The sequence below is a fragment of the Urocampus carinirostris genome, chromosome 15 (assembly GCF_059441175.1).
Source record: "Urocampus carinirostris isolate Australia breed hairy pipefish chromosome 15, RoL_Ucar_1.0, whole genome shotgun sequence".
Lineage (NCBI taxonomy): Eukaryota > Metazoa > Chordata > Actinopteri > Syngnathiformes > Syngnathidae > Urocampus > Urocampus carinirostris.
In genome coordinates, this window is record NC_142363.1 from 11,682,562 (window position 1) to 11,703,176 (window position 20,615).

Sequence of the window (20,615 nt, forward strand, 5' to 3'; positions counted from 1 at the left end):
GACTCAACCTCATCCCTGTATGCCGCCTCGTCCCCTTCAGAGATGAGGCCGATCAAGGTGGTGTCGTCAGCAAACTTAATAATAGTGTTTGTGGGGTGGGTCGGTGAGCAGTCGGAGCTGTAGAGGGTGAAAAGCAGGGGGCTCAGTGCACAACCTTGGGGGGAGCCAGTGTTCAGTGTTAGGGTGGGAGAGACGTGGGTACCGAGTTTCACCGACTGTGGGCGGTTGGAGAGGAAGTCTATTATCCAGTGGCAGATGGAGGGAGAGAGTCCTAGGTGTGCAAGTTTCTCCACCAGGATCTCCGGGATAATGGTGTTGAAGGCTGAGCTGAAGTCCAGGAAGAGCATTCTGACGTAGCTCCCCCGGTGGTCCAGGTGTTTCAGCACGGTGTGAAGTGCTGTGTTTATGGCGTCGTCAGTGGAGCGGTTTGCCCTGTAGGCAAACTGGTGGGGGTCCAGTGTGAGTGGCAGGGAGTTTTTGATGTGCCGGGACACTAACCTCTCGAAGCACTTCATGACCACAGGCGTGAGAGCTACAGGCCTGTAGTCGTTGAGGCTTTCCACTGCTGACTTTTTGGGGACGGGAATGATGGTGGAGGTTTTGAGGCAAGGTGGGACGGTCGCCTGTGACAGGGACCGGTTGAAGATGGTGGTGAAGACCCCAGCCAGCGGATTGGAACAGTCCCTGAGTACCCTCCCTGGTACTCCATCCGGGCCAGTTGCCTTCCTGGGGTTTATGGTATTCAGCGCACGCCTGACTTCGTGCTCCTGAAATGTGAGGGAGTTGCTGCTGGTTGTTGATGGGTGTGATGTTGCTGTATGTGGCCTACCAGCTTCAAAGCGAGCGAAGAACTGATTAAGGTCCTCAGCTAGTGAAGCCTCAGCCTCAACAGTTGCCAGGTTGTGGCCTCTGAAGTTGGTGATGTGTTGGAGGCCCTGCCACATCCTCCTCGGGTCATTTCCAGCGAAGAGGTGCTCGATCCTCCTTGTGTAGGCTGATTTTGCTTCCTTGATGCCTCTCTTCAGGTCAGCCCTGGCCACCCCGTAAAGAGCCTTGTCTCCAGACCTGAAGGCGGTGTTGCGGTGTTTGAGGAGGGTGCGCACCTCGCTGGTCATCCAGGGTTTTTGATTTGGGTAGTTTTTGACTTTTTTATATACTGTGACTTCATCCGTGCAGTAACGGATGTAGGATAAAACAGTGTCAGTGAATTTCTGGAGGTCATGGTGTTCAAATACCTCCCAGCAAGTTTGATCAAAACAGTCCTGCAGCTTGGAGAGGGCTCCCTCAGGCCACGTTTGTATTGTCCTCGTTACAGGTTTTGTTTTCCTTCGGATGGGGGTGTATGAGGGGGTAAGGGATAGGCATATGTGATCCGAATTTACTAGGTGGGGGAGGGGGGAAGCTTTGTATGCGTTTTTGATGTTGCTGTAAACGCGGTCCAAAGTTTTATAAACAAAGTTTTAAACTCTTATGGCCCATTTCCTTGACTTTATAGTGATAAATAAGAAACTTTCCCGGCATATTTACTCCCATTTAGTTCTATAGCCATACTATTATACTGAAGAGGGTTGGTTTACTGATTTAACTCGCCTTATCCATATGGATTTTTAAATAGTGCCTTCAAAAAATTTATTTGCTTTTAAATTTGGTTCTTGAGTTTTGCTGTAATTTTGAAACTCACACTGTGACAAAATAACCTGCAAAAACTTAGAAGCATATGTGAAACTCACTCTTGTCGGCAGAGCATATATCCATTGAACGGAAAGTGCAAAGTAGTTGCCATCGCTTATCAATATATTATGAAATTATGCTACTCTTTGTGCTCGCTAATGTCTCTACAGTCAGGTTGGAGAAGATTAAGTGAAATGTGTTAAAGACAACTAATATATATATATATATATATATATATATATATATATATATATATATAAATAACTCCACTTAAACTTGTACACAAAACCAACGCAAGCAAAGAATACATATTGCGACACATTGTGTGTCCGCAAATTGAGAGTTGCTCAGCTCACGGTTGCCTGTGCCACAATCGATGCAGCAATCTATTGAAGCACAGTCTGGCTTCATTAGATTTGGAGGGTTCAATTCCATCAAGTGTTCATTTGTGGAATTGTGGGAAGCCACTGCAGGCCGCCTAAATGACGTGAAATTGTCTGAGCCCGGAGGGTTCTAACCTCCCCGGGTTCCGTCGCAGGAAATATGCTCCACTTTTTCCCCAGCCTAGTGAAAGATCAAGCCACTGTATTGCAGACTTTGAAGTAGGTTTGAGTGATTTTACTAGATGCTCTCAAAGTTCCTCTTCAACCTTGCATTGCCTCCTGGCTAATGAAATGTGCACAGTTAGAAATGTGATTCATTTTAGACTCCTAAGGCTTGACATACAGAAGTGGTTAATACTCAGGCTAACAAGGTGGCATTTTTTGTACAAATGTAGGAAAAATAAGTAAAACTGTGAACTAGTTACCACTGTTTAAAATAAAGCATTGGGTATAGTGGTCACTTTTTCATATTCAGTGTTTCTCAACATTTTTTCATTGAAGTACCGATGGTGAAATATTTTCCTAGCAACTTATTTCAGACCCCACTTCCCCAAACCAAGCAGTGTTTCTTGTTTTTACATTTTACCCAGACTCAAAATCAAGAGATGAATAAATAGTATTATTTATACATGAATTTCGACTATTTTAAAGGGACACTGTGTAATATTTGAACCCTAGTTGTCGCAGTATTGTGTAGTGAAACCAAAAAACGAGTTGTAATGCACAAGGAAAAATACAAACTACAGAGATCAAAGTGACAAACCCGCACAACTTTTCCTCTTATTTTTTGCCCACCAAGCCTTTCACAAGGGTTTTGGTTTGTGTGGGGTACCATTAGCAGCATGATGGCAATTATGTCAGCTCGCTTTAGGTGAGCTTCATGTTTTGTAAAACAAATGCATCAATTTAACTTTATCAATAAGATAAGAAAATAATGTTTGGATTTTCTATAATTTACAAACTATATTATTATGACATAATATAATTATAAAATTAAACATTTTTCTAAAATAATACTTGTAAAAACACTCAATGTTACTCGTAAATATGGTGAAACATTGGCAAGATTTTCTGTCATTGGAATGAGGTTTTTTTCAGTGCTGGAATAAGAAATTGAAATATACTTTAAATTCTCAGCAAACCCCTTGAAGTTGCTTCAAGTACCCCCAAAGGTACTATTACCTCAATTTAAGATTAACGCTACAACTAACGATTATTTTAAGAATCGACTAGTGACTATTAAAACGATTAGTCCAAAAAATTGATAATTATTATTTATTTTTTCTTAAATTTAGGATGAAGTTGATTTAATTATGTGGAAAATGATAATGAACACACAAAAACCTGTACATTGAAAAATACAGCTTCTTTTGAACATACTTCAGATTAAAAAAAAATTAAATAAAAATCTAAAAAACAATTTGGCACAGTGCTCATGCAGCAGTGACATAAGTCCATCAATAAACCTCTTGTCCATTTTTAGGGACAGGCAAATGAATAATAATTTGAAATCAAGTAAACAGTTTTTTTTATCATGTAAACCAAGAACAGGCTTATTAGCAGCAGTAGGAATAAACCAGATATTTTGTTTCAGTGGTCAACTGCAAGGTCTGTCACAAAAGAACTTAATGATTCTCAACAGTTTGAAATCAAACTGTTTTGACAACTGAAGTTTGTCGTTTTAACAACAGATGTTTGTTCTGAATGCATTTAATTTCAAAAATGTTTTCAGAACCAGTCTGGCATAACGCTCTAGGTCTCTTTTATTAAGAAAAAAAACGTACATAAAATGTACTCTCATGTCTTTAAAACTGTATCAGATCTAATGTTACTTAAATCTTACTGAGGCAAGTCGGACCCCGTTTCGTTCAACTGACATGCTTTTTAAATATCTGTGCATCAGCCGAGCTGCCACCATGATATGCAAGGTCTGTTTTACAAATTGTGCAAGTTGTCTTTTTATTTTGCGTATTGCTCCCAAACTTAAAAAGTTTTGGTACGTGTAATATCACTCAAGACTAAGATTCTATTGCGCATGTGGGACTCTCAGTAGAAATTTCATTTATGTTAGAAGCCTCAATCTGTTGGAAAAATTCGTTTGGCGACAATAGTTGACAATTAATTCCATTGTCGACTTTTTACATTATCCATTACAGGGAGTGCAGAATTATTAGGCAAATGAGTATTTTGACCACATCATCCTCTTTATGCATGTTGTCTTACTCCAAGCTGTATAGGCTCGAAAGCCTACTACCAATTAAGCATATCAGGCGATGTGCATCTCTGTAATGAGAAGGGGTGTGGTCTAATGACATCAACACCCTATATCAGGTGTGCATAATTATTAGGCAACTTCCTTTCCTTTGGCAAAATGGGTCATAAGAGGGACTTGACAGGCTCTGAAAAGTCAAAAATAGTGAGATATCTTGCAGAGGGATGCAGCACTCTTAAAATTGCCAAGCTTCTGAAGCGTGATCATCGAACAATCAAGCGTTACATTCAAAATAGTCAACAGGGTCGCAAGAAGCGTGTAGAAAAACCAAGGGGCAAAATAACTGCCCGTGAACTGAGAAAAGTCAAGCGTACAACTGCCAAGATGCCACTTGCCACCAGTTTTGCCATATTTCAGAGCTGCAACATCACTGGAGTGCCCAAAAGCACAAGGTGTGCAATACTCAGAGACATGGCCAAGGTAAGAAAGGCTGAAAAACGACCACCACTGAACAAGACACACAAGCTGAAACGTCAAGACTGGGCCAAGAAAAATCTCAAGACGGATTTTTCTAAGGTTTTATGGACTGATGAAATGAGAGTGAGTCTTGATGGGCCAGATGGATGGGCCCGTGGCTGGATCGGTAAAGGGCAGAGAGCTCCAGTCTGCCTCAGACGCCAGCAAGGTGGAGGTGGGGTACTGGTATGGGCTGGTATCATCAAAGATGAGCTTGTGGGGCCTTTTCGGGTTGAGGATGGACTCAAGCTCAACTCCCAGTCCTACTGCCAGTTTCTGGAAGACACCTTCTTCAAGCAGTGGTACAGGAAGAAGTCCGCATCCTTCAAGAAAAACATGATTTTCATGCAGGACAACGCTCCATCACACGCATCCAAGTACTCCACAGCGTGGCTGGCAAGAAAGGGTCTAAAAGAAGAAAAACTAATGACATGGCCTCCTTGTTCACCTGATCTGAACCCCATAGAGAACCTGTGGTCCCTCATCAAATGTGAGATTTACAAGGAGGGAAAACAGTACACCTCTCTGAACAGTGTCTGGGAGGCTGTGGTTGCTGCTGCACGCAATGTTGATCGTGAACAGATCAAAGCACTGACAGAATCCATGGATGGCAGGCTTTTGAGTGTCCTTGCAAAGAAAGGTGGCTATATTGGTCACTGATTTGTTTTTGTTTTGTTTTTGAATGTCAGAAATGTATATTTGTGAATGCTGAGCTGTTATATTGGTTTCCCTGATGAAAATAAATAATTGAAATGGGTATACATTTGTTTTTTGTTAAGTTGCCTAATAATTATGCACAGTAATAGTCACCTGCACACACAGATATCCTCCTAAAATAGCTAAAACTAAAAAAGCCCCACTCCAACTTCCAAAATATTCAGCTTTGATATTAATGAGACTTTTGGGTTCATTAAGAACATGGTTGTTGTTCAATAATAAAATTAATCCTCAAAAATACAACTTGCCTAATAATTCTGCACTCCCTGTATATTATTTTTGCCAGCAACGTCGAATAATCGTTGCAACCCTATTTGAGAACCAATAGTCCAATGTGTGACACTTACCTCTATTTTATTTTTTACCAGGAGACTAGAAACAGGGACTCAGGGGACGTCTTTGACAGTGGAGTGGATGGCATGACAACCGACACTAGCTCCCCGTCTCAAGCATCAAGCCTCTTGTGGTTCCCAGGGGCCCCAAGGACCCAATCGTCAGGGGCTATTCACCAACAAACCAACGACGCCCTCCGCCAGAACATTTATGAGAACTTCATGCGAGAGCTGGAGACCGGCAGTGGGCAGGGGGGAAGCGAGAGAAGAGACACTTCCACGGGCGAAGATGAAGGAGAAAGTAGCAGTGAGTCCGCTGAGGGCTCCTTGGAGCAGCTGGATCTCCTGTTCGAAAAGGAACAAGGAGTGGTCAGAAGGGCAGGATGGCTTTCTTTTAAGCCTTTAGTGACGCTGCAGAAGGACAAAAAGCTGGAGTTGGTCACACGTCGCAAGTGGAAACAGTACTGGGTCACCTTGAAAGGTGTTTTTTTTTCATATTCTTATTTTCAACTGTCAGTTTGTTTTTTTTTCAAACAAAGTCCATAGTTTTTGAACATGATCAAAATCCATATCTAAAATCCAATCAAACAACTTTCTCTTAACTTGGTGCTTGCTACCTTCTATGTTCTCTTTTAGGATGTACATTGTTGTTCTATGAGACGTACAATAAGGGTTCACCAGAGCCAGAGCTCTCACCTCGTTACTCTCTCCTGGCTGAGGACAGCATCGTTCAGGCAGTTCCAGAGCACCCTAAAAAGGAAAATGTCTTCTGCCTCAGCAACTCATATGGAGATATCTATCTCTTTCAGGTAGATGACAAGTGCAGTTGTTTTTGTGATGAGTAAAACATTCTGATGCTAAAGTTGTGAGCATAATTTGCACAAACATGGCAGGTTAGAATTCTAAGTGCACATTTGCCAGTTTTGATAAGTGTCCTACATATCGGTTTTCCGGAGCCTCATCATTTAACATTTAAAAAGCTTGCCAACCTGCGTTATGGTGGAAATCTAATAAAGTCAAGAGATTGTATGCCCACCAGAGGCAAACAGTATAGCATTTACCTAAAGGACAACAAACAGCAATTATTTAGGGCTGGAAAATTATTCAAATTAATTGATTATAACAACAATAATTGGTCATTTCTAAATCAAGGTTTGGAATGCACATGTTTCATAATACTCACTCAAAACTAAAGCTCATTATCAAAAAACAGTGACTTACTAACTAGCTTATTAAAGTTATTTATTTTTCAAATCAATAAAACCTTTTTATCCAGTTTTCCCCACTTTTTTATAGCATTAACGTTTGCATTTTTTTCTCACAGAATGCTAAAAAATACCTCAAAAGAGTATTGTATTTGTGCTCCTTTTATCTTGGTTTGCCTTGTGTACCACAGAATATGATGGATCAGAAATACATACAGTATTTATAGGCGTGTTGCTACACAAGGTTTTACGGTATACTTCCACATTTGAGCACTTATTGATTAAACAATTGTCGTCGTTAACCAAATTGCAATACATTGTATGTAACAGGATTTGAACCAGGGTTGTGGCGGTGAGGGTGCTGAAGACCGTATTGATGGACCACAAATGGTACAGATGACGTACGAAAAGGCATTAGAGTTTATCTCATTAACACTCTATTTTACCCATGGTGCCAGAAACACTGATTTGTGTAGTACATTTTGTTCTGCATACAGATAGGTTAAACAGTGTCTACACTTCTTCACCTGTACGTTTATAAAGTTACAGTGTTTCTTGCACCGTCAGTAATAAATAATAGTGTGATAATGAGAGGAGCTCTAATGCTTTAACGTATGTCCTTTATACCACTGGTGGTCGAGTGGTAAAGTTTAGGCACCCTCACCTCTGTGACGCGGGTCTGATGCCCGTTGCAAACAATTTTTGGGTATTCTAATCAACAAAACTTATCGTCTGATGGATCATTGCACTAATATACGCTGTAAGTGTACAGTTGTTCATGGATAAACATGGTAGATCTTAATGTAGTCTTAATTTTATGCGCCTTATAGTCCAGTGCTCTTTATGTATGAAAAATATATGACAAAAGACTATTTTTTTGGAGGGGATGTGCCTTATAGTGCGCAAGATACGGTTTATACACTTCTAATTTATATATTCTTATATATTGTAATCAAATTAAGTCTTGTTGGAGGCCTTTTCTACGGCAGCTTTTCATTATAATTCTGCAAAGCACGGCTTTTCAAGTTGTTGTTGATAATCAATTTTTGAAAATTTCCTGAAACGAATGATTTTTTTTGTATTTAAACAAGAATGTTTGCGGGCCCACTTTATTGACATGAGCGTCTTCTCACCTTCTCATGCAGGCTAGCAACCAGACCGACCTAGAGAACTGGGTGACGGCTATCCACTCAGCCAGCGCCTCACTGCTGGCCAAGCGCCAGGGAAAGGAAGATACAGTGCGTCTGCTGCGGAGTCAAGTCCGCGGCCTTCTGCAGAAGATCGAAATGGATGGGAAAATGAAAAAAATGGCCGAACTCCAACTGACAGTTGTCAATGATCCTAAAAACCGCAAGGCCATTGAAAACCAGGTGAACTGCAGGGCTGATGACATTGATTATACGGTATTTTTTTAATCAAGCCATTGCCACTGAATACACTGGAAGATGCATTTTACAACTCTAGTTATTGTAGTAGGATCAATAGCCTAAATGCATCAAATCCTTAAATGATTCGTATGGGGCCCAAGAGAATGTGTTTCTCCCCAGGCAATGGATTAGTATTCCAGATGTTTCATGGAGTGTTGCATTTTTGGTTGGAATACAACATTATATTGTTTTTTACACATGACTGCAACATTGAAGAATAATATAATTCATTGGTTTTATACTGGTAGCAGATTTTTCTTTTTATTTCGTCAGTGGCCCATGAGGCTTTAAATTGACAGTTGACTTGTACATCCACAGATGTATCCACGTTACTTTTATTACATATTGTTGATTTTACATTTTAAAATGAAAATTTGTTTAGCCCTTTTTTATGGAATTTCAACTTTTGCACACACAAAAGATTACCAATTTGGGTTACCTTTTGTCTGCACCATTTTCAGATTCACTCTTTTAGTAAGTACATATGTTTTCAACTAACCTGCATGCCAACCTGGAGTGGATTCAAAAGAGGCGGCGGCCTTTAGCCAATGATAGGGTCAGAGGTGTAGGTCATTTGATGTTTGATGCCCAGAGGCAGATGATTGAACATTATGTCGGGGTTATCCAGAACTAATAGGGCACATCTTTGATGTAGCAGTCCACCTTTAAACATGTTTGGAAAAAGCAATGCCGGCAGACCACTTTCAAAGATTGCCTCTGGCCTTTCCGATCGCTCAGATTGCATTGAAATAGTTTCTTTGGATTATGGCATTAATGTAGATTAGGGTCAAATACCAAAAGGCGGAACAATCTCCTTTTGGTTATTTTTCCCATTATGTTTTGATTAGCTTTATTTGATACCACCTTTTAAATGCCTATTTAGATCTTCAACTCCATAATAGTAATTGAAACTAAAACAAAAACAACCCAAAATAGATGTTTCTATACATACTTTTTCACAATTTTTCGCTGCTGTTATTTTCAACAGTCTCTGGCTCATACAACACCTTATACTTTGTTTCTTTACTATAATTCCCTGTCCTAATGTCGGCCATGAGAGTGAATGCACCCTTTTGGGACAATGCCAAGGGGTCCATTATGGCAAATGAACTCGTGGTGCAAGACCTATTAAAAGTCAGTTGCTGTAGAGGGTTTTGTCCAAGTGTTCTCCCATTAAAATGAGCCTCAAGCCAACAAAACGTGCACTTCTGCGACTTATACGGGGCAAAAAGGAAAGGGGGAGGCTGGTCTGTGAAGAATCACCATTCCTGAAGAAGTAACATTAAAATGGACATTTATTGCTTACGTCCACACTGCTCTGCTTGAGATCAGTCTTCAATTCTATGCCCTTTGCCTCCACCAACATCTGCAAGCAATTTCAGCTTGATGGAACATTTTTTCTGCCCTCACCCTCATGAATATAACCCCCCCTTTCCTTATTTTTACTCATGTCCTCAGTTGCCCGTATTATCCATTTTTAGCCAACAACAAACAGCTGATTGCTGAGTCTTTGTAGAAAACTGAAACTTTTCTGTATTCTTCTCCTTTAGATCCAACAATGGGAGCAAAATCTGGAGCGATTCAACCTAGATCTTTTCAGGATGCGGTGTTACCTGGCCAGTCTTCAAGGGGGTGAGCTACCCAACCCAAAGAGCCTTTTAGCAATCGCTAGCCGTCTTACCAAAACCACCCTGGGCCGTCTCGGGATCTTCTCTGTTTCATCGTTTCACGCACTGGTGAGAAAGCAAATGATGGGGACTAGGATAGGCTATTGCAAAATATATCACAATTGACTAATATTTAGTTCCTTTTCGCATTCCTTTGATCCAAACTCCTGTTTTTTATGATTAAATCCTTTTGCTCATGCACTGGTGTTATAGAAAACTAAATCTAATTAAGATGATGTGATTGGAGGGACTTTTAGCCAAGCTGAATGATTACAGTCCTCATGTTGGTCTTTTTGTTCAGATTTGTTCGAGAGACGAGGCCACGCTGCGCAGACGCTCATTGTCGCGGACATTCCGAAAGCACAAGCGGGGTCTTTTCTCTTCCCTCAAAGGCCTCGACACTTTAACAAAGAAGAGCAAAAGGGTCTCCGCGTCACAGGTAGGCTGAAAAAGATGTCAGGTTCATTGATTATAATTTTGTATTTAACATGACAAGGTCCTTTACATTAGATCATATTAGTCATCACACTATCTCTTAAATCAAGATTTAATACCAGTCCTTAAAGGTTCAGCAATGAAATTTTGCTAACTGTTAAACTCAGATAAACGTTACGTGTTCATTATTCAGCATAACATATTTATTGCCAAGTCAAGTCATGTTGTGAGAAGAACGTGGCATTTTTACTTGTTTGTATTTGAGTACTTAAAATTTCACCATCGTCAAAATAAAGTATACCTTTAATGAGGGTCAAGTACTCCAAAATGTTCCTGTAAAATTAATATTGATGGGTAGTTGAAGGTACAATTGAAATCCTTTCTTTTTGGTAAACACACTTAAGCCATCTTATTCCCATTAGGACCTGGTTTTGAAGTTAAATCTGAAACAAAAATTAGGTAAAACTTGAATATTTGTGTTTGTGCTTTGCACCGTGGGAAAGACGGCAATAACTCAACCGTACAAGGGTAGCAAATAATCCTGCTTAAAGCACAACATAATGAAAGTCTGGTCCATATCAGCAGGATTCCAGTGCTGTATGCTTATGTAAGAAACCAACCAGATATTCACATAATGCAACTATGTCAAATTTTTAATCCCGTTCCCACAACATGAAGTCGCCTGAACAAAAATGTGTTAGGTACAACAGGGCAAACTACCTTGATACCATTATTCCAGGTAATTTTGTCTGATATTGTAACAAAATTGGGAAACAATCCCCTAAAGAATCCCAACTTTTAAAGATGTAAAGTACTTGGCCACAGCACTGGAAACCGAAATCCCCGATTTCCTTTCTCCAATGTTCCCATGTGATTTTTCTAGCAAAGAAAACGCAAGGGAGCAATCATAATCCACTTCTACAGGACGCCCAGTTAATTCTTTCCAGGTTTGCAGTTACTCTGATTTATTGATACAACGACCCCCTTATAGGATACAATTGGTTACTTTACTTGATTTTATGGACCTTTGCTCATTAGCTATGATGCTAAGCTACCTAAATATGATATGTTGATGTGGCTGCTTTTTATTGAGTTATTGGGGTCATTCAGATTCCTGCAGGTGCACCATTTACTTCAGGGCTCAATTTCATCTGCTGTTTTCCAACTGGCCTCATTCAAAAAATTAACGACACAGTCTGTTATGAGATTTGTGTGCACATAGATCATTCAATCTGCCCATTTTAACAAGAACCAGTTAGGAGAATTTCGCAGTGCAGGAGGCCGAAGTGGCGCTGCAGTACCAACATGAATTATGAATAGCCATATGCGGGAGATGGCATTCCCTGTTCTTCCCCAAGACACAAGCAGATGGTTGCTGTAAAGATGCTAAATATTAGATATCCTCCCCATTTTTCTTCCTCAAGGTCTTCCTTTTCTTAGAACCACATTTAGCACCTTTGTCTATTAGGGTGGAATGTTAATTAGGAAAATAAATGCCTGTGGTGGCAAGAGGGTGAGGGATCCTGGACATCTGTTACATAACACTGAAGTTGTTTTCTTTTTTCACTTATCCAATCCGGCCGTGAGAAATATAACTCTCCATTTATCTCTAATGACATCATCATTCTCATGAAGTTACAGTACACGTTTCTTGAAGGAGTTTGACAGCCGGGCGACCATAGAGGCAAACAAGCCCATATCAATTTCATACAATAGTTGAAAGGTCTTTCTGCTAAATCCATTTCCCGCCTATTTCTTATCACTTTCTTTGCAATTTCACTCTTGATTTGTCTTATTTCGAGGACTTCTCCAGCCAGCCCTCTTCTCCTTGGAGCATAAACATTATAATGGTAGCTGGCAGCCCTATTGCCACGGCTCTCTCACTGACTCATCTGTGTTGACTTAAGCTCATTTAACCCTGCACTCTGCAAGCTTGTCCCAGAGTCACGCTCACCCGTCGTCTCCTCCCCGCTTGTTTGACTCCTATCATTGCCGCCTTGAGCATAGCTATATGTACCGTAAGAAGCTGGCGTGCGCTAGCTTGTGGGAAGTAGGCCATAGCAGCCGAGGATTTGTGGGAAGGTTGGTAACGCATTCTAAAATTAGTCAGTTTACAGGAATGCTATGATCCTTACTGCGACTTCATACTCTTGTAAATTTACTGATGTCAGATGGTTCTGCTTTTTACAATCTGGGTTTGCAACAATCAATTATGTTTAATATACGATTATTTTCTCAATTATATGTCATGGATTAACTTTTTTCATTTGAATCCAAATTCTCTCACATTATTTCAATATTTCACCCTAGGAAACATTGTTCAATGATAATGTAGTTATTAGTTTAGTCCATACCGTGTCAGAAAAAAGGGAAAAAAAAAGATCTTTTTTTTTTTGTTTAGTTTAGGTAAATCAAACTCCTGGGGTCTGGCCCAAATCTTTTTATTTCCAAAGTCTCTTATTGCTTCCAAATACAGTAAAAATGTGTACAAAATTTGTACAGATTTGTGGGCTGCCCTATATTAGGGACTGCGGTTTACTTTTACATAGTTTCACCACTTCACCGATTGCATCCTGCATTGTGTTCTGCATTCTGCTCGGCTAAACATTATTCCTGCCTATTATGTTCTGATGCTACAGTGGTTACATGTAAAGAAAATAAAAACCTTTGAACAGTTCTTTTATTTGTTAAACAAATGCTTGATCCTGTAAAAAGGGCTTGTTCTTTGGCTTCAGTGTTTAATGGTGTGTTGCATAATATTGGCAAAAAAATAAATAATTTCTGCTTCAGATATTTCGCCCATCACAGGGTCTTTTTTAAACATAACCCAACCAATAAACAAAGAATTACTATCTTGAAAAAAAAAAATATGTTTTGATCGACACATTTTGGGACTGGCATTAGCCATATGCGGGAGATGGCATTCCCTGTTCTTCCCCCAGACACAAACAGATAGTTGCTTTAAAGATGCTAAATATTAGATGTCCCCCCACATTTTTCTTCCTCAAGGTCTTCCTTTTCTTAGAACCACATTTAGCACCTTTTTCTATTCGGGTGGAATGTTAATTAGGAAAATAAATGCCCGTAGTGGCAAGAGGGTTAGGGATCCTGGACATCTGTTACATTACACAACACTGAAGTTGTTTTCTTTTTTTACTTATCCAATCTGACCGTGGGAAATTTAACCCTCCATTTATCTCTAATGACATCACCATTTTCATGAAGTTGCAGTACACGTTTCTTGAAGGAAATTTGGTCTTTCAATCAAAAGACATAGAGAAAATACATTTTTTGAGAAGCCGAAATATTGATCACGTGGATTATTTTTCTTATGAGAGCTTTCTAAATCATGAATTGATCATTAAAATAGTTGTCCATTAACTTGATAATTTATTGGTTATTGCACTCTTACAGCATGTAACATATGCTACACAAGCAAGGATGTTACCTATCTCCATTGTCGTTTGTACCACACTGATCAGATTTATTACAGCTCTTTTAATAGTTAACAAACGTAATTGACAATTATTTATGATATTTTTGTTTCATACTTTAGGCTGTTGGGAGCAAGTTTAAATGTGAGTTAATGGATGACAATGTCTCATCTTGTCCACATATCATATCAGTAGAGCAATCTCTGCAGACTGCCGAGTGAGCAGTTATCACAAAAGTGATGGCTCCTGTGTGTGTTGTACTTGAGAGGCTGTGTCGCCTGCAGCCTCAAGCTCACACAACAACGATAAGTCAGTTTCAGAAAGCATAACACATCAGGAACGTTTTTCACATTCATTATGGACATTGTTGTTGTCCCCTGTCATTTAAATCACTTAAACCTAGCATGCCCATCCTTTCGGATCTTCTCTCACACACACCGTTTTAGCGCTTTAAAGGCTTTGCATTGTGTTTAATTAAGTACAGAATGGCGCCATTTGATTACTGTGTCATTCAAATGGCATGGCGGTTTATGCCTCCTGCCCTTAAATGCCTTTTTCTTGTTCCCAGATCTTTGAGAGCGACGCTGGAGGTCAAGCGCATGTTCCGCCTCCCAAGATCACAGAGGTGAGTCATTGCCTTCCCTCGCTTTGTCCGGCATGGTCTGTGGGTCTCTGATTAATGATTTAAATCACTCCTTGCCTCAGTTGTCCATCATTTTCAGTCATTCTACGTGCAGTGTGCGCACTGTTCAGCGCAAAAGACTTATAGTAGGAACATGAGTGTTGTGACCTCAATTCTGGCTTTGATTTTAGTTTTTAAAGGAGGTTTTGACTTGGAGAAAAGCTTACCAGCGTGCTGCCCAGATTGCCTTCAAATAACACCTCTGTAACCTGCGGAACTGTCTTTAAAATTAGCTCACCTGTCATGAGTCATTCTAGAAAATTTGAAAATGTCAAATATGGAGAAGATTTATAAATGGTAAATGGTCTGCATTTATATAGCGCTTTTCAAGTCAATGACCTCATAAAGCGCTTTACAATGTGCTTCACACTTACCCATTCACACACACACTCACACACCAATAGCGGCCATGTAGCCATGCAAGGCGCCGACCTGCTTATTGGGGGCATTAGGGATTCAGTGTCTTGCCCAAGGACACTTCGACCAAGGGTTTTATGTAAGAAATCATACTATGCCCAATGTTTTTAAACTCATATTTGATTCTGAAATGGTAAACTTCAAAATGTATCAAAACATTTTTTTTATATCTCTATCGTTTTAAAAATCATATACTAATATATATATATATATATATATATATATATATATATATATATATATATATATATATATATTTGAGGTTGACCGATTATCGGGCGGGTTGATTATTGTCACAGAATTTTGGGAATTTGACGGATGTCGGTATCGGCATATATTAAGCCAATAAAGACGATTTTTAAGTGCAACAGCCGGTTCGAACTTTTCCTCCTGCCCTCTGATCTGAAACCTTTCTGAGTGCTAAATATGCAAAAAAAAAAAAGAAATCAGGAAGGGGGCAATACTATTTCCCGGCACTGTATCTCCTTACTTGTAAATATGTAAACAAAATGAGTGGAAGTTGAGCTAGGAGGACAAAGTAAGAAGTGCTAAATACATCAATAAAGACCATGGTGACGACATGGATGCTACCCACCTTTTGCCTTTTGATTGGATAAGCGAAGCCACTGAAGCAAGCAGCCCGCCCAGTACTGTCGGCAGTCACAGATTGCAGACTGGAGCGAGAGTTAGGATTGCCCTAATATGTTATTATATTTCTGAATATTTTTCTCTCCAACCCCCCTTTGTGACTACCCTGGTCTAAAATGTCGAGGAAATGTCGTCAATGTGCAGTGACGCACACACCGAAGCTGCCAAAACCAGTGTCTCGCTCCCCTTCACGTGAACGCGAACCTTGATTTTCCTATGCTCCTCAGCGCCGCTCTTCCGATAGAACGAGTGTCGCTATCGTAGTTCATATAATGTGTTTATTAAGAAATGCCGATCAACGTGATTTAAAAAAAAAAATGATCGTTGTATAATGCGTTTATTAAGATATATTTCTGCAAACGTCACCAACACTGGAGGCGACCCAATGTAGCTAAACACTATATGATTTACCATCTCGACTAGTTGTTCACAAGTAAGCGTTATATTTACAGTGTTCTTAAGTAGCCTCATGTAACGCATGTTTATTGGATGTAGTTGTTCACTGATCGCTTTCAGCAGAGGATCATTCAGAATGAGACCCTGGTTTTATTGGATTTCTACGTGTAGACAAATATTTCAATTTAGTTTAAAATATGACTATCTACTGTTGGCAATGTATAACATACTTTAAACATATTGTCCTGTGTGGCACTTTTTAGTCATGTTAGTTCTGCTGTAATTCCAATGTATTTACTATAATAGGTTGTGCTGTTAAAGTTTTATTTGAATTCATAACAAATACTTTTGTGTCTGTGCAGTACTTAAGCTTAAAAAATTAATATTGGGTAAATATATTGCTTATCGGCCTCCTCTTAGTACTAATAATTGGTATCGATATTGGCCCTGAAGAACCCATAGTGGTCAATCCTTGATATACAGTGAAGAAATTAAGTATTAGAACATCCTGCTATTTTGCTATTTCTCCCACTTCAAAATCATTGAGGGGTCTGAAATTTTAATCTGGGTGCACTGTGAGAGAGATAAATTAAAAAGAAAAATCCAGTAATGCATGAATTTTCAACACTGTATTTGTGTGATACAGCTGCAAATGAGTATTTGAACATCTGTGCATCATCTAGAATTTTGACTCGTAAATACCTGTTAGTCCGCCCATTGAAGTCCACTTGCATCAGATGCACCTGTTTGAGGTAGTTAGCTGCATAAAGACACCTGTCCACTTGATTCAATCAGTAAGACTTGTACTTGTGACATGGGGAAGACCAAAGAGCTGTTCAAAGACACAAGAGGGCGGCAGTAGCTCAGGAGGTAGAGCGCTCGTCTTGGGATCAAGGGATCCCAGTTCGAATCCCGGCTTGTCCGTGTTACATGTCGAAGTGTCCTTGGGTAAGACACTGAACCCCTAATACCCCCGATAAGCAGGTTAGAGTCTTACATGGCTGCAATACAATGCCGCTATTGGGAAATTTGAAGCACACTGTAAAGTGCTTTGGGAAGTCATTGACTTGAAAAGCGCTATATATAAATGCAGATCATTTCATTTCAAGAGACAAAATTGTACAGCTCCACAAGGCTGGAGAGGGCTATGGAGCAATTCCCAAGCAGCTTGGTGAAAAAAGGTCCACTGTTGGAGCAACCATTATAAAATGGAAGAAGCTAAAATCGGAGTGAAGCCCCATGCAAGATATCTTGTGGGGTCTAAATGAGTCTTAAGAAAGGTGAGGAATCAGCCCAAAACTACACGACAGGGGTTGGTCAATGACCTGGAAAGAGCTGGGACCACCGTTTTCAAGGTCACTGTAGGTAAGACACTAAGACGTCATGATTTGAAATCATGCATGGCACGATTGATGCCATAATCCAAAGGAAATACACATTTTCTCAGGTGTTCAAATACTTATTTGCTGTTATATAACACAGATACATCGTTAAAGAATCATGCATTGTAATTTCTGTATTTCTTTTTTTAGTATCTTTCTCACAGTGGACATGCTCCTACAATGAAAATATCAGACCCCTCCATGATTTCTAAGTGAGAGAAATAGCAAAATAGCATGGTGTTCAAATACTTATCTTCTTCACTGCAGGTTATCGCCCATTTTTTTGGGGATAAAATGCTTTTGTGGTTGACTGAGCATATTTCAGACCTGCTACTTAGGATTAAATATCACTTATTGATAAGTAATTTAGAAATAATTAGAAATATATATGAAATTGGAAGCCCCATTTCAATAATCAGAAAGTAGTTTCTCATCTTCAAAAAGGTTGGCGACCCCAGACCTATAGTGGCCTTGTGTCTGTGTCATACATAATAACAAGCCTTTCATGTCAGTTTTATGTAAGCAAATATTTTTACTTCCATTTTATAGCAGTAAAATGTATTTCCACCATTGTTTTTGTCAATCTGAAGTGCATAAGTTTATGCATGTGTGGTAAAATAGGTACCAGATAAGAGTGAGAATATCAGATATATAGGATGCCGGATGTTGAAGGAATTTGATTGACACAATTAAAACGTGTGATCCACTGTTTGAGGGTCAATCCAAAAAGTAACTATTATTGTAAAAAGACACATGTCCACATGTGTACCTCCATATTAATGAGTTGGTTGGTTGGATCCCTTAACCACTAGCGTCGTAGGGGCACCATTTACTGTGGTATGTCTTGGGCAAGTACAGGCTGGTGGCGCCCATCCCTCTCCAGGTCAACAAATGTTTCCACCCGGTCTCGAACCAGGGACCTTTTGCATACAAGGTGAATTTGCTAACCACTGCACTAGGTCTGAAACAAATTGCCATTATTCACTCAATCGGAATTATATTTCTACTCTTGTTAATTCACCAGCCAGACTTGGTTTAACTTGTCCAAGTTCATAGCCTCCCCCCTTCATTTGAATGTGTCATTGGAGTTTTTCACAGATGTGTACAACAAACATTCTCAGCCTGACTCATGTTGGTATGATCTGCAGAGTGTAGTTTTATATATTGTTTGAGGTGAATCCTGAAAGTGGCAAAGGTTTTCCCCCTCCTCCATAAAATTTACAAACAAGAAAGGAAGCAGTTAGGGGAACATTTCAGTCTTTCACTGCCAAATGTTTCAATGTTGCTTCAAATATGGGATCGTCCCCTAAGGCCTGCCTTTCGATCTTTCTTGTATTCAGTCTTTTTGATGTAAGATTTCTGCTGGAAGACATTCGTTTTGGAAGATAGCACAGATCTATTGAATTTTTGTTGACACTGCTTTCCTCTTCCACAAATAACATGTCATATGCCCTAAATGAAAGTAATATGGCTGATAATTGGTCTCTGTGTGTGTATTTTTTACCACACTCAGTTGAATGAATGGAAAACACTCATTTGTTAACGAGCTGAGGCTAAACGTTAATATCTGCGTTTAATAGCAATGGATTAGTTTTCTATGTCTGCCCAACAACACAGGAATTGGGTCCACTATTTTGGGCGATCATCCTTGTCACATGTAAAAGACTTAAGGTGTAGCTTAAAGGAAAATCCAAGTAATACTACTTTAATAGAAATAATTGAGGGAAAATTGCTGAAATCATCTTCCACAACTGGTCTATTTCTTCTTGAGTGCTGGTCTATCTATTTTTGTCCAAACACAAGTGTTTGTGTTTCCCGGTTGCTAAGTGAAGAAGAAAGAGTGCTTTTTTTTCCTCCCCCCCCCCCCAAAAAAGATATAGTATTTATGCAGCTGTCACCAAATGTCTTCTCACCCCCATTTTAAAAAAAAATAAATTCTTTATGCGTTTTTGTGGCTGGTTAGGAAGTCTTTTCCGCTTTAGAAAGGAAAGAATGAACTATCAGATGTATTTCTGAAGCAACACTAACATGAAAAGTGCCCACACACTGACCACACTTGTTGATGGCAAAGCACGTGCCGTCTCCACGGCCTTGTTGGCACTGGTTGATGGAAGGTTGCCCGGGCAACGGCCCTCCTGCTCTCTTTGTGACCATGAATGGTAGTAAAGTGTTAAATCACCCACTGTTAAGGCAACACAATCTTCGTTTTCCAGTCCCGGCATAATAAGGGGACACAAACCGGGTAGTTATGTAAGCAGATGCAGTGTTGCTTGTTACTTCTTCCTCGTTGGGTAAGCTTTGACCTATCATCCCTGAATGGAAAGGTGAAATTGAGTGTATAAGAAACACCTTGTGTTCATCGGTTCCATCATGTCAAGGAAAAACTTTGTGAAAGACACTGCTGTTTTTTTTTGACGGCTCATCAAGAGCAAAGATGGAAAATAAGGCGTAATGTCTGTGTTTATGTGAGCTATAGTTCCTAATAGTGTGCGGTGGCCTTGGTGAGCCGACTAAAGGTCTTAAAGGGTGATGAGCAAGCACATTAAAAGTTTATAAACATCATATTCAAAAGACCCACACATAAAGGGTAACTCTCAGTGTGAGTTTCAACTCTGGCATGTGTATAGACCATTCAGTTTGTCTTTTTTTAATGTCCAAACAGCCTTTTTAGGTTTGATTCATATGACGTGACTGCCTTCCTCAATATCCAAATCCTCAGCAACTGTGACCATAAGCTATAACTTCATGCCACCCACCTCAGGCACAAAAGGCCCCAGTGGCGCTTTTCCTTTCTGAAACACTAAGTCTGAAACTGCCCGAAGATGGTGGCTTATGATCTCCTCTCTTAATATGCATATATTTTATCTCGATTTTATCGCCGGGAAATAAAGTAGTAATGGGCTGATTAAAGAAATAGACATTTATTTTTTGTGTTGCTTAGCTTATTACTATGATTATATCTTTCTTTAGATGAAATGGAAATGCCTGATAAAATAAAAAGTTATTTGATAGTAACTGTTCTCACTAGAGCACAGTGCTTTGCAAGAGTATTCCTAATTAGCCCCACCCCCCAACATTCAGCTCTACAATT

The 20,615-nt window shown here is 39.7% G+C and overlaps 1 protein-coding gene across 3 annotated transcripts in view; it reads left to right on the forward strand.

Moving 5' to 3' along the window:
• The window catches only part of tiam2a (TIAM Rac1 associated GEF 2a), a 144,280-nt gene that overhangs the window by 80,860 nt on the left and 42,805 nt on the right, over positions 1 to 20,615 (forward strand). For all 3 annotated transcript variants that reach the window (XM_088353998.1, XM_088353997.1, XM_088353999.1), the window contains exons 4-9: positions 5,868 to 6,312; positions 6,468 to 6,640; positions 8,182 to 8,406; positions 10,014 to 10,199; positions 10,432 to 10,569; positions 14,568 to 14,624. In XM_088353998.1, the coding sequence (XP_088210124.1) occupies positions 5,868 to 6,312; positions 6,468 to 6,640; positions 8,182 to 8,406; positions 10,014 to 10,199; positions 10,432 to 10,569; positions 14,568 to 14,624 (1,224 nt within the window). The remainder of the gene's footprint in view (positions 1 to 5,867; positions 6,313 to 6,467; positions 6,641 to 8,181; positions 8,407 to 10,013; positions 10,200 to 10,431; positions 10,570 to 14,567; positions 14,625 to 20,615) is intronic.